The sequence below is a fragment of the Micropterus dolomieu genome, linkage group LG14 (assembly GCF_021292245.1).
Source record: "Micropterus dolomieu isolate WLL.071019.BEF.003 ecotype Adirondacks linkage group LG14, ASM2129224v1, whole genome shotgun sequence".
Taxonomy (NCBI): Eukaryota; Metazoa; Chordata; class Actinopteri; order Centrarchiformes; family Centrarchidae; genus Micropterus; species Micropterus dolomieu.
The window spans coordinates 27,415,002-27,427,479 of record NC_060163.1 but is presented as its reverse complement, the minus strand read 5'-3'; the positions used below and the strand labels follow the sequence as shown (position 1 = coordinate 27,427,479).

General features: G+C 43.2%; 1 protein-coding gene and 2 long non-coding RNA genes across 3 annotated transcripts; 2 read left to right on the top strand and 1 right to left on the bottom strand.

The window, feature by feature from the left end:
- Window positions 1-387: 387 nt before the first annotated feature.
- ch25h (cholesterol 25-hydroxylase) lies at window positions 388-2,353 on the top strand. Its single transcript, XM_046069789.1, has 2 exons — window positions 388-825; window positions 1,042-2,353. The coding sequence occupies exons 1-2, from the start codon at window positions 406-408 to the stop codon at window positions 1,375-1,377; spliced, it is 756 nt and encodes a 251-aa protein (XP_045925745.1). The 5' UTR covers window positions 388-405; the 3' UTR covers window positions 1,378-2,353.
- A 1,402-nt stretch (window positions 2,354-3,755) lies between these two features.
- LOC123983532 lies at window positions 3,756-6,481 on the bottom strand. Its single transcript, XR_006828206.1, has 3 exons — window positions 6,036-6,481; window positions 4,689-4,805; window positions 3,756-3,882 (listed from the first exon to the last, which is right to left on the bottom strand). It is a non-coding gene; the product is annotated as an uncharacterized LOC123983532 (long non-coding RNA).
- LOC123983533 lies at window positions 5,691-7,829 on the top strand. Its single transcript, XR_006828207.1, has 3 exons — window positions 5,691-6,587; window positions 6,948-6,992; window positions 7,588-7,829. It is a non-coding gene; the product is annotated as an uncharacterized LOC123983533 (long non-coding RNA).
- The last annotated feature ends 4,649 nt before the right edge of the window (window positions 7,830-12,478 follow it).

Here is a 12,478-nt window from a genome sequence, read left to right as displayed (position 1 = left end):
TTGACCCTCCAATACAGAAGCAAGACCCCAAAAGACCCCCAGGTGAGTAACTCTGTTACAAAGCTTCATGTCATGTCATCAGTCTCTGAATGTGTCCAGCAGCTCCACGGCAGCCATTACAGATGTTTACACAGCGAGAAAGGGAGTTTATTCCTACAGAAGCAGCAGGTTGGACAGACCGGTGTTACGTTTCCTCAGTCCCGCCTCTCTGATTGCAGGCAGGCTGTGTCTGAACTTGCTGCGGAGTTTCCATTTCTACATGACGCTTGAGCTGGGAGAGTCCTTATTAGGGCATGATGGGAGGAGGCACACCAGGAGGCTGGGCTGAGCTTATATAAAGCAGCTGTGATGTGTGAGACCAGTCTAAGAGTGAAACGCTGCTGTAGATCTCAGACTCAGACGAAGATGCTGCAGCCTCTCTGGACCTTCCTCACGGGACACTCGTCAGTCCTGCACTCACCTTTCTTCCCCGTTGTCTTCTCCTTGTCCGTCTACCTGTCCTTCTGCCTGCCCTTCCTGCTGCTGGACATGCTGTCCTCCAGGTGGGCCCTGGTGCGCAGGTACAAGCTGCAGCCTCAGAGCTCCATCAGCTGGGCCTCAGTGCGGAACTGCCTGGCTCTGACGCTCTACAACCACCTGGTCTTCATCTTCCCTCTGACCGTGATGCACTGGTACCTGAGGCCCGTCCTCCTGCCCCAGGAGGCCCCGTCCCTGCCTCGCCTGCTGGCCCAGGTCCTGGTCTGCCTGCTGCTTTTTGACTTCCAGTGCTTCATCTGGCACCTGCTGCACCACAAAGTGCCCTGGCTCTACCGCAACTTCCACAAGGTTGGTACCAAATGTTTTCTACACCATCAACATGCGCTTCATAGAAGACGAGAATTTTTATTCAGCTTGTTTAAGTTTTATATTTATTGTTGTGAAGCACTTTGGTAGCATATTATAATGATTATGTGTTATTAAGTTCCATATAAATAAAGCTGTTATTATTATTATTATAACACCATCCTAACGTTTCTTCTTCTTCGTCTTCTCCTCCTCCAGGTGCACCATACCTACACCTCCACCTCCTCCCTCACCGCAGAGTACACCGGAGCCTGGGAGACTCTCAGCCTGGGCTTCTTCGCCGCCGCCAACCCCCTCCTGCTGGGCTGCCACCCGCTCACCGAGCTGGCCTTCTTCGTGGTGAACATCTGGCTGTCGGTGGAGGACCACTGTGGTTACGACCTGCCCTGGGCCACCCACCGTCTGGTGCCTCTGGGGCTGTATGGCGGGGCCCGCCACCATGACCTCCACCACCTGAAGTCCAAGTACAACTTCGCCCCCTACTTCACCCACTGGGACCGGCTGGCCGGGACGCTGTGCACACAGCAAGACTGAACTGTAGAGAGTTTCTGACTCAAGCAAAATGATGGAAAATAACTCATCCAAAGATTTGATTTCTGAACTGATGAAAAGAAGTTAATGAACTAATCTGAAGGATTATAAACGGACCTACAGGGTTTTAAATTCATCTGGAGATTTCTGAAATTATAGAAACCTGAGTGGGTCCAGAAGCTTTCTGAACTGGTCTAAAGTTCAGAGTGAACAGATTTCTGTGGATCAACAGCTGCTGTGCTGTTCAGAAATCTTTACCTCAGATTGTCTTTTATGTTAAAAGACTGAAGTACAAAGTGTTGGACACTTTTACACTCTATATTCTACTACTATTAATTTAATCATGTATTTATTTATTAACTCCAACAGGAGCACTGGATTTATGAGGAAGAAAGTCTTTTTGTCTTAAAATCCTTCTTTTGTTTAAAACATATTAGTGGAGATTGTTTTAACCAGACAGACTGATCACTTAAGCACAATCAAGAAATCCACACCTGAAAAGTGGATTTTAGGATTCTGCAACAGCAGCAGTGAAAAAAGAGGAATTTTTGCAGTGTTATCTTGGGCATTAGTTAAAATCTGTTTGAGTGATGTTCACGTGCAGCTATGTTGTATTAAGGCGACATAATTATTATTAGTATTATTATCTTTAAAGTATCATGAAACATGTTCATATTGAACACACCTGTATAATTGATGTAATAAGGCAGCTAACTAACAGATTAGTTATATAAAGATGTAGCCGGCGTCAGATGGACAGAGGAAGTTGAAAAAGTGACAGAGGTATTTCAGATGGATCAAAGAAAGTGAAGGAGATAAACAGTGAAAATGAGTATGTTGGTGATGTTACTGCTGGAGTGAAATGTGCACAGAAAGTTTTTGGAGGTAAATGTAACCGAACGATGAATTCATTATTCTCAGTGTATTATATGTTATAATGTAATCTGGGAATAAACTTTATTTATTTACAAAAGCAAAATAGTTTCTTGTTTCTCATTTTGTTTCTCAGTTCTGCTGCTTTCACTCTGACACTCTGACTTTCCCTTCTGGCTGTTTAACCTGAACACCTCATCATTTTAAAATCTAATATTTATATATTTAGAACAAGTCAGACAAGAAAAAGGAATGCAAATAAATCAGCGTGTATTAATGCAGAAATACACTGCATCAGATTTTTCCTTGTTGTTTACAGTCATTCGGGTCATTTCAGGTTATTTCAGTGTCAGTTCAGGGAGTTTGGGGTGTTGCAGGTATCTCAGAATCAGAATCAGAATCAGAATTAGAAGGAGCTTTATTGCCAAGTAGTGTTTTACACATACAAGGAATTTGCTGTGGTGATAAGGTGCTACACGCAGACAAAATACAGTCAACATAAATAAATGTGGAAATATATAAATATAGAATAGAAGAACAACGTTGCAGATATACACATGTGCTTTATTCTGGGTCTGTGTCGTGTAGAAGTAACGCAACGGAAGAGAATATCGTGTACATATAAATATATAAACTGACAACATAAAAATATACAACAACAAAGATCAACAATCAACAACAAATATGTGCGACGTGCCAGGTCTGTGCACAACACGAGATGAAACAGTATTTACACGTGCAGAGACATTTGTATCGTTTGCAAGGGGGGATTGTCAGTGGGGGACCCGGGCCTTGTTAATGAGGCCAGCTGCAGATGTGTAGAGGCTGTTTTTGTGGCGAGAGGTTTTGGTCTCCTGCCAGAGGGGAGAGTCTGAAACAGTTTGTGTCCGGGGTGGGAGGAGTCAGCTGCAATCTTTCCTGCTCGCCTCAGAGTCCTGGAGGCCAGAAGAGAAGGAAGATTGCAGCTAATCAGCTTCTCTGCAGAGCGAATGATGCGCTGCAGCCTGCCCTTGTCCCTGGCGGTGGCAGCAGCGAACCAGATGGTGATGGAGGAGGTGAGGATGGACTCAATGATGGCGGTGTAGAAGTGCACCATCATTGTCTTTGGCAGGCTGAACTTCTTCAGCTGCCGCAGGAAGTACATCCTCTGCTGGGCCTTCTTGGTGAGGGAGGTGATGTTCAGCTCCCACTTGAGGTCCTGGGAGATGATGGTGCCCAGGAAGCGGAAGGAGTCCACAGTGGTGACTGGGGAGTCACACAGGATGATGGGGAGGGTGGGGCTGGGCTCTTCCTGAAGTCCACGACCGTCTCCACGGTCTTCAGAGCGTTGAGCTCCAGACTGTTCTGGCTGCACCAGGTCACCAGATGGTCGATCTCCCACCTGTAGGCGGACTCATCCCCACCTGAGATGAGCCCAATGAGGGTGGTGTCATCCGCAAACTTCAGGAGCTTGACAGACTGGTGACTGCAGGTGCAGCTGTTGGTGTACAGGGAGAAGAGAACGGGGGAAAGAACGCAGCCTTGAGGGGATCCGGTGCTGATGGTCCTGGAATCAGAGAGATGTTCAGTGATCCACCTGCAGGTTGAGTCAGGCACGTTCAGCTGAGAGAGCTTTAAGGTCAGTGAATGTTTAACCTTAAGAGAGAGAGAGAAGAGTTTCACTCAGTGAGCACAGGATTCCTTTGTTGTCCAGCCGTTACAGTTATTATAGTGATCTGTGAGTCAGAGTCGGAGCAGTGACTCATTCTGCTGCTCAAACACACTTATTGTTCTTTTATCTCACTTTAATTGTTTAATGGCCTTTCCCTGGAAGCTGAACTTCAACCTCCCTAAAAATAAGATTCTTCCTGCAGACTCTTTAACGAGTGTACTTTTTAGAGTGATTCATTCACATCTTTTAAAAATACAAATCACATCATGAAATAAAATAAAAAAACTCTCACTGTGACATTTCTGCCCTGCTGAAATGTGGCGTTGAATTTATTTTCTGTCCAGGCTGGTTTTGTTTTAGATAAATGTATAAGGTTATAAGGTCCCTCCTGCCGCTGGGTCTCGGTGTGTCTCGGTGGACTGGGAGGCTACTGAGGTCTTACTGGACTCTAACTGGACTCACAGCTACATTCTCTTCAACCTCGGGCACAGTGCGACACGTCTTTGTAACGTGTAACTTCTGGCACATCCACTCTGCACACCTACAGGTCCTCTTTTTCTGTTCTGACATTTATTATTCTGGCTGGTTCGTGTCCTGCGGCTGTGACAGGAGATTTCCCTCGGGGGTAAATAAATATCGATCTGTATACAAGATGAGTTTCTGAACTGATAAAAAATGATAGTGGTATTTAATAGTGTAAGTGACCTCTTTGTTCTGTGTTGACACAGTGAGGTGTGTGCAGAGGTATTTCTTTCACTTTCTTTTACAGGTTCATGAAACTCACACAAACCTTCACATAACTAAGATTAAACGCAGTGAAACAGCAGAGCTGCCATCTGGTTTCCTCTGATCAGCCTGGACGAGCTGCCATAGGCCTCCGAGCTTCAGTAGGAAACAGATGTTTACACTGCCAAAGAAAGTGTGAAATAAACAACAACAACAAACAAGAAATGTGCTTTTAAAATATATATACAAGTAAAGTTATGACTCTAATAATAATAAATTCAGACTTGCAGTTAAAAATATAAATATGAGAGCTAGACAGACACAAAGCTGCCGGACCCCACAAGTTTAGTGAGCTCATGGTTTTTGGATTAAGCCCACACACACACACACTCACACTCACACACACACACTCACACACTCACACACACACACACACACACACTCACACACACACACACTCACACACACACACACACACACTCACACACACACACATTGGCCTTGAAATTAGTAACATGTTTGTTGCTGGCAGGACATCAGGCAGCAGCAGGAGGAGGATTTCATTGTGTCGAGGTCCAGAGGCTGCTGGCACAGGAGGGTTTGTTACGGTTTTCAGAGTATGGTATCAGATTGTGGTAAAATGTCAGCATTCTTAGTACAAAACTCCAAACTGGCCGCGGTGCCTCAGATTGGATTGTCTCACCAAAACCACTGATTCAAAACAGAAGTTTCTCTTAAAATGTCATGAGAACAAATAGTTTAATCACCAAAACACAACAAGTTTGGCAAGTTTTGAATGAAAGACTGTGGCTGTGTTACACATCTGTGATGAGTTTGGAGTTTTGTACTAAGAGTGGTGACATTTTACCTCATGCTTGTGATATTAAAACACAAAGTGTAAGAAATGTTTCAGTGGGCTTCCTCCATGGAGAGACCGTCTTCACCTCAGTGGCTACAACAGCATCAAATCATTATCATTTTTCAGCCGAAGTGATCTACAAGCTCGTCGACTGAGACCCACGAGAGGAGAGCCTGATTAAATATTTGCTTGGAGACAGCCCTCCTAAGGAAACACAGGAATGTTCAGACTCTTGGAGATGATGAAGTCCAGACTGTGTGGGCTCTTCACACGAGTCAGCCTCCAGTTATCAGGAACCCTCTATGGGGCCGTGCTCATGATGTTGAAATCAGCTTTATTGCCAACTACGTTCACACAGACGAGGAAAGTTTGGTGACTTGGTGCACAACACTAAACATGAAATATATAATAATGAAGACCTGCGTTGGAGAGTTTCTGATTCGTGGCACTGCAGCAACATTGGCAGGTGATTGATCTCGAGTGAACCTGAAACACATCGAATGTATTTTTACTAATCTAGTCATAACTAAGGCCAACAGTTATTTTACTTACCAAACACCGTGAACAGCGCAGACAACATTTCTTCTTGGGTGAAGATAAAAAGCTGGTGCGTCTGGAGGAAGGTGGGAGACGACACGGGGTACAGAGGGTCGCCGGGCCGTTCGTACGTGAATCCCCTTTGTGCTCTCCTTATTCTCCACCTGTCGGTCAGTGAGATTCTCCGTGTGCTCGTTGGACGTTAGTATGACTTATGTTGGTCCGACGAATGATGTGGTTTTAAGCAGCTGATTGCCTTCTTTCCCCTGCGCAGGAGGGGAAGCTGAACGTCAAACGTTTCTTGATTCTTTTAAGATCTTCTGATATTGATGCATGACCGTAGGATCCCCGTTCACTCGGCGCAAGTTTGAAATTAACTAATGTGAATCACTGAAGGAGATGAAAAACGCGAGCAAACTCAAACTACACTCTTTCAGTGTTTTGGTAAGCCTGCAGCTGAATCTCCTGCCGCTCCGGGTGACACTGCAGCTGCAGCAGATGACACAAACGTTAAAGTTACAGAAACTAATGAGTCCGATAAGGCTGATGCTATCGTAACCTTACCTGGTGAGTGAAAGCAGCACATACGTTATCATTAACTGAACTGTAACAGCATTGTTGGTATATTAAATTGCATCTAGAACTAGTTAACTTAAATAACATTAATGTGGTTTGTGTGTGTGTGCAGTAGTAGAAGTAGCAGTTCCTGGATGCTTGTTCATGCATTTCAGCTGATACAGTAGCTACGTAACTTTGAAATGGTTTTGGAAGATAAGTGTGCTTAAGATGATCTGGACCACTTTTTGTGTCCTCACTGTTAATAATATTCTGTAATGAATGAGTGTTGGTGACAGAACTGCACATATGCATATGTTCATTGTTATTACTGCTACTGACAAGCTTCTTTTTGGAACCTGTGTTCCACAGAAACATCTTGGGCTAAATGTCGCTCTTTACTGGCTGAGTTAGATGGTGAGTAACACTAAACATTAGAAAATCAGTCTATTCTTCCCACCTGCATAGGTGTCATTTACCTGCTGCCTGAATTTTGTGTTTCCCTTTATATAAATAAAGACATTTCTGCCATAAATTGGTGCAGAAAATGTCAGAATGTAGGAAGTGAAGTGTTTGATGCTCAAATTGTCATGTCTCACATTAACTCTTATCTGAGCCCTAAAACGTCCACACTACCGTTCAACACAAAGTGACGCCCTTGCCCACCTGTAACCGTCACTGGCCGTTAAAGTCTTTGTAGTGTTGACAACACATAGCCTAAACAGTCCTTCAGAATGCTCTCTATTACATATACATGCATACTGTATGTATTAGTGAGTGTAGTGGTGCTTATGGGATGTCGCTCTGGGACGGGGTGTATGAGGCTGGGAGGGAAAAATCACAGTATACTACACCGCTGCTGCCTCTGTGTTCTTGTGTCTGGTCTTGTTGTTCATCTGTTTCTCTGCTGTCTTATTTTGTTAATGTCTCTGTGAGTTCTTTGTGCCTGATTAGTCTCACCTGTGTTCAGTCACCCTGCCCCATCTGGTTTGTTTTATTCTCTTTAATGTAGCTCACCATGCTCTGTCTCGTGTGGTGGAAATTCGTGTCCTGCTTGTTCTGTGGATTTTGGGATTATTGCCCTTTTGGACTTCTCTGTTGGATCGCCTTGTTTCGTTTGGACTGTTATTATTTCTGGATTTTTGTTTCTTTATGCCTTTGTGGATTCATATCCCTTCTGTTGGACTTTTGGATTCGCCCAGACTCAGCCACTCATTTGTAAGTGTGCTCGCTTTCTGTTAATAAATCATTGATCTAAACCTGAATGTATCCGTGTCCTGCGTCCTAAAACCTTTCAACACCACTCCCTGACACTGTCCCATCATCTCTGCCAGTCATCCGTCCACAACATCACTCACCCTGATGTCTTCATCTTCCTACCCTCACCCCGTCACGTGGACCCTACTCCATCCAGCCTACATCATCGGCTCTCCTCCATCCAGAATATCCGATCAAATATTTCATATCTTCCTGTCGTGGTGTTTGTTAGTGAAACAGTAATGTTAAATGTTAAAGAAACGCAGCGGCGTTTCAATAACTGCTGTTTCAATAACTGATCGTGAACCTTCAGCAGATCAGACCTCGTTCACTGTTTCTGTCATTAACACTTTATTATTCACACAATCTGTAATTCATCACAATCAGATGTTTACTCAGAGTTCTGACTCACCGGCTTATCTTCCACGTTCTCCTGCAGAGCAGCATTACATGTTGAAACACACAATCACAGCCCGGCAGTCTCAGTCAGTTTAGATTAGGAAATCTGGACCAATCAGACCTCCTGCAGGCGTTACCGTCCGCCGGCCTCTGATTGTAAAACAGATTTCCGCAGAATTCAGAATTCCACTTCACACTTTCTTTTTCCTCCTGTTGCTGTTTACTGATGGCGAGCCTGATGTTCTCAGTCCTGACTCCAGAAATAGAAAGGAATGTGACCAAAACCTTAAAATCTCATATTTGTCCCATGTCTGGCGAGAATTTTATTTTTAAGCACAGCAAAGCGCGACGGTCAGGTTGAAACAGGTTCTCAGACCGGGAGCATTTAGTGTCAAAACTGAGATCAAACAGGAAACAGGAGTGTGTGACATGTGAAATGTGACAGGTGAGTCCTTCAGGTGAGCAGCAGCGTGATGACAGATGTCCCAGAGGTGTGAGTCGAAATAACGAGAACTCTGAGTCACGTTCGGGAACTTTTAGGATCTTGACATTTACAAACTCTGATTACAGGCTGACCTTTCACAGAGCACTTAAACAGAAGATGAGTCACATCAGAAGCATTTACTATAATTCCCAGCAGCCTCTGCTTCAGCTCTGCACGACTCATTGTGAATGGGTGCAGTGAGGGATCTGCAGGAAGTGACTTCGGGATGTGATTCTGGACAGGAAGTGAAGGGAAATCCGAGGTTTACTCTGTTTGGAATTAAAAAGAAGGAACGCCAAAGGAAAAGACCCGTCAGAATAAAAGCACCAAACAATTAGCTGGAAGGAAGCGAAGTGAAAATAAATAAATATTTAACAAATAAAACTGTCTGAGAGGAGAAACCCTTCGGGAGGAAGTGGGTCAGACTGAGAGCTGCAAAACGAAACTGTCCAACCGGAAGAGGAAACACTGTCCTCTCAGCAGGAAGTCATTATAACAACAGGAGGATCACAAAGAAGAAAACACTCAGAGAACAAAATCAAGGGCAACTGGACTTGGTTGAAGATGCTGGAAGACGTTTCGTCCCTCATAGTCCTTTGGATGAGGGACGAAACGTCTTCCAGCATCTTCAACCAAGTCCAGTTGCCCTTGACTTTAACCTTCGTTGGATAACTATGACCTGGATGACTGAGAATCTTCATAGACACTCAGAGAACAAGTTCACGGTTCAGTACGCTACTGACCAGGTACTGAACAGAACTACAGTATGACAGCAGTAAATTCACCCCCCACTTGTGTACTTTCACTGCTGATACTTTAACTACATGAAGCTGATGCTTTACTGCTGATTCTTTAACTACATGAAGCTAATTATACGTGTGTACGTGACAGAGGCTGCATTCGGTCTTGTGGACTCCCTGCGGAGTGTTGAGCCTCCACACACCTTCGCCCACACACCTGTTGTCTTGACATGAATCTGCTCTGACATGTGGAATGTTTCCCTTTCACAAATATTTGAACTCTCACACAGACCGAGTCGCTGACGTGGATTGCATGTTGAGGCCCGACAGGCGATGTGATAATTTTGATGAGTTTGTTTAGTCAGAGTGGAGTTGAAAGAACTCTACCTGACCTGAGTTCAGGTTGTGGTTTAAAGTATTAAACCATAAACCATGAAGTTAACCCTCTCATCATTTCACCAGGACTTACTGCTGATACTGATGATAGGACCAGGACTACATGCAGTATATTTGTGTAGTTCTTCTGTAAATCTAAGTTGTTCAGTCCTGTGAAAAACCTTAATGGTAATTATTTGGATCAACCAATGACCAGCTGATCTGTCTGCCTTCATTAATAATATAAATAATATATGTAATACAGTACAAATAAAGCTTCTGAGCATGTATTAACAGGCTGTTCCAAGGTGTTTACTGTAGTAATGTGTTCTTGCTTCATTTCCTTCCTCTGCTACAGAATAACTAGTTAAGTCATTATTGATCCCTGAAAATTGTTTATTTCTGAAATTTACATTATTTCTCAGTTTTGTATACCTAAACTTTGTCTTTACCTTCTTTGGTTAATCTGCAGCACTGGAAGGAAATGAAGCCTTGAATGTTTCACTGGATATGAAGTACTTATATTTCCTTACAAACTACAAACATGAGGGGTTCTAAAAAGGTGTGTTCACCTGTGGGATATCGTTACACTGTTAGAAACCTGAGGAAGAAGCTCTTTCAGAACCATAAAAGTACACTTTGAATTAGTACAGGTGAGTATGTGAGCTCCCTTCTTAAAACATACTTTACAGTTTTTGTCTATCGCGATGGTACTATCCAAGTATGTGGTAAAATTTCACCACTCTTGGTACTTTCTTCACAACTACATGTACATCTGACTGACTGAGTACAACTAAAACATGTAGAAAGACGTGCTTCACAACGAAATACATCATGTTCATACAAAGTACCTGCATATCTGTTTAAAATTCCCTTTCCTCTCACTCTGCTCATTGATCATCGCTGAAACAAGATTTTTACTGTATGTGACCTTGATTAAAAACCGTTATGCTGCAGTAGAAGTTTGTTTCTTGTAACAGTGAGTCATTGGTCACAGCTTGATTACAGAATAGATATGATAGATTGTGTAAATGTTGTGTGTGAAGTGTACTGCCTAATGTGAAAACTGTGTATTCTTTTACAGTACTGTAGATACTACTATCAGTAGTTCTAAGTTGAATGGAAATATGCAATATATCTTGCATTGTTGTTGCATCCAATGGAACATTTCTGAGTGCGCTACATAAACTAATCTGATGTTGTTAAAGCGATCTGAACGCCCACTTATTCAGCGCCCGAGGCTTTTAATGTCAAACGCTGTCACATCGCTGAAGCAGAAAGAATCAGGCTAAAACATGTTCGGTTAATGAACTCACACATAATTACAGTCAGAGCTCCTGGTGCCCTGATGGTGGCAGAGATCAGCTATTTACATTCCCATAGTGGGACAGTTTCTGCATGTGGAAGCTGTGGTGCAAGATAGTTTGCTCTTGGTGTTTAAAATATGTTGCTCTGCAGCTCCTAAACTTATAGAATGAACTTTATTTACATAAGTAAAGATAAACTTTATTGAACAGGGCAAACTCAAGTGTTACAGCATCTTCAGATACACAGCAGATAAAATACACATGAAACCAAGATACAACTGTGATGGAAATTTGATATTTTATTTATGTTTACTACAATAGAAATAGAAAAGAGTTGTGTGTACACTATATACTCCTTCTATATATAAATATATAATTATGTAGTATCTTTCTTGCACAGAACAACAGAAACACAAATTTGAAACAACACAGCGAAAAAGAGAATAAACGCAGTTTCTCCCAGTTTAAACAGCACACCTGGCCATGCGTAGGCTGAATTAAAAAGTTCAAAGCTGTTGTTTAAACCGCAGAGGCAGCAGGCCTAATATTAAAGAGTGGTCCATAAACGCAGCATCCCAGAGGCCTTTGTGCTGGTCTTCAGTTAATAAAAGAGCAGCTGTGTGAAACCAAATAGAGTCTGTTATATAAAAGGGGAAGATTTCACAATCACTTCTCAGACGAGGAGCCAGAAGAGGCTGCAGAACAGGAGTTCTATCACTCTGCAGCTCTCTGCTCCCTCATCTGGGGAAACAGCAGCTTTCTAAATGGAGTCTGGTAGAGTTACAAAAGTCAGGACGACCAACAAGGTTTTCAGCATCCTGCTGAATCAGCAGAGGCTTTGAGCTCGCCATCACGCTTCCAGGCCCAGGTAGCAAAAGGTTTCTCTACATGACCATCTCTGTGATATACCAAACTAAAGATATAATAAACTCATTCATAATACATTCCCACCAGAATATCTGCTCTTAATGTTCAGCCTCACATAAACAGGAAATTGAAAGCATTTCACTTTCCTGTGAGACAGACCTCTGTCTCGCTGCCGAATGACCTCACAACGGAAACAGCGGCCTTTCTAAAGCAGAGTAGTGAAGAGATGGCTTCTGGGAAATCAGAGCGGGAAAGTCCAGTGTGTGTGTGTCTGTTCTTATGGTATGTCTATCTTTGTGAGCACCGGCTTCAGCTCAGGCACAATGAGGGGGGCTGATTCAGAAAGGGAGGACATTTAGGAGACGTTTTTAGACAAAGAGGACATTTAGGAGGCTTTTTAGAAAGAGAGGACATTTAGGAGGCTTTTTAGAAAGGGAGACATTTAGGAGGCTTTTTAGAAAGAGAGGACATTTA

Excerpts from the sequence above, each read along its gene's own strand:
- ch25h (XM_046069789.1), top strand. The coding sequence starts at position 406 with ATGCTGCAGCCTCTCTGGACCTTCCTCACGGGACACTCGTCAGTCCTG. Across the intron at positions 826-1,041 it reads TCTACCGCAACTTCCACAAG|GTGCACCATACCTACACCTC; the intron begins GTTGGTACCAAA and ends CTCCTCCTCCAG.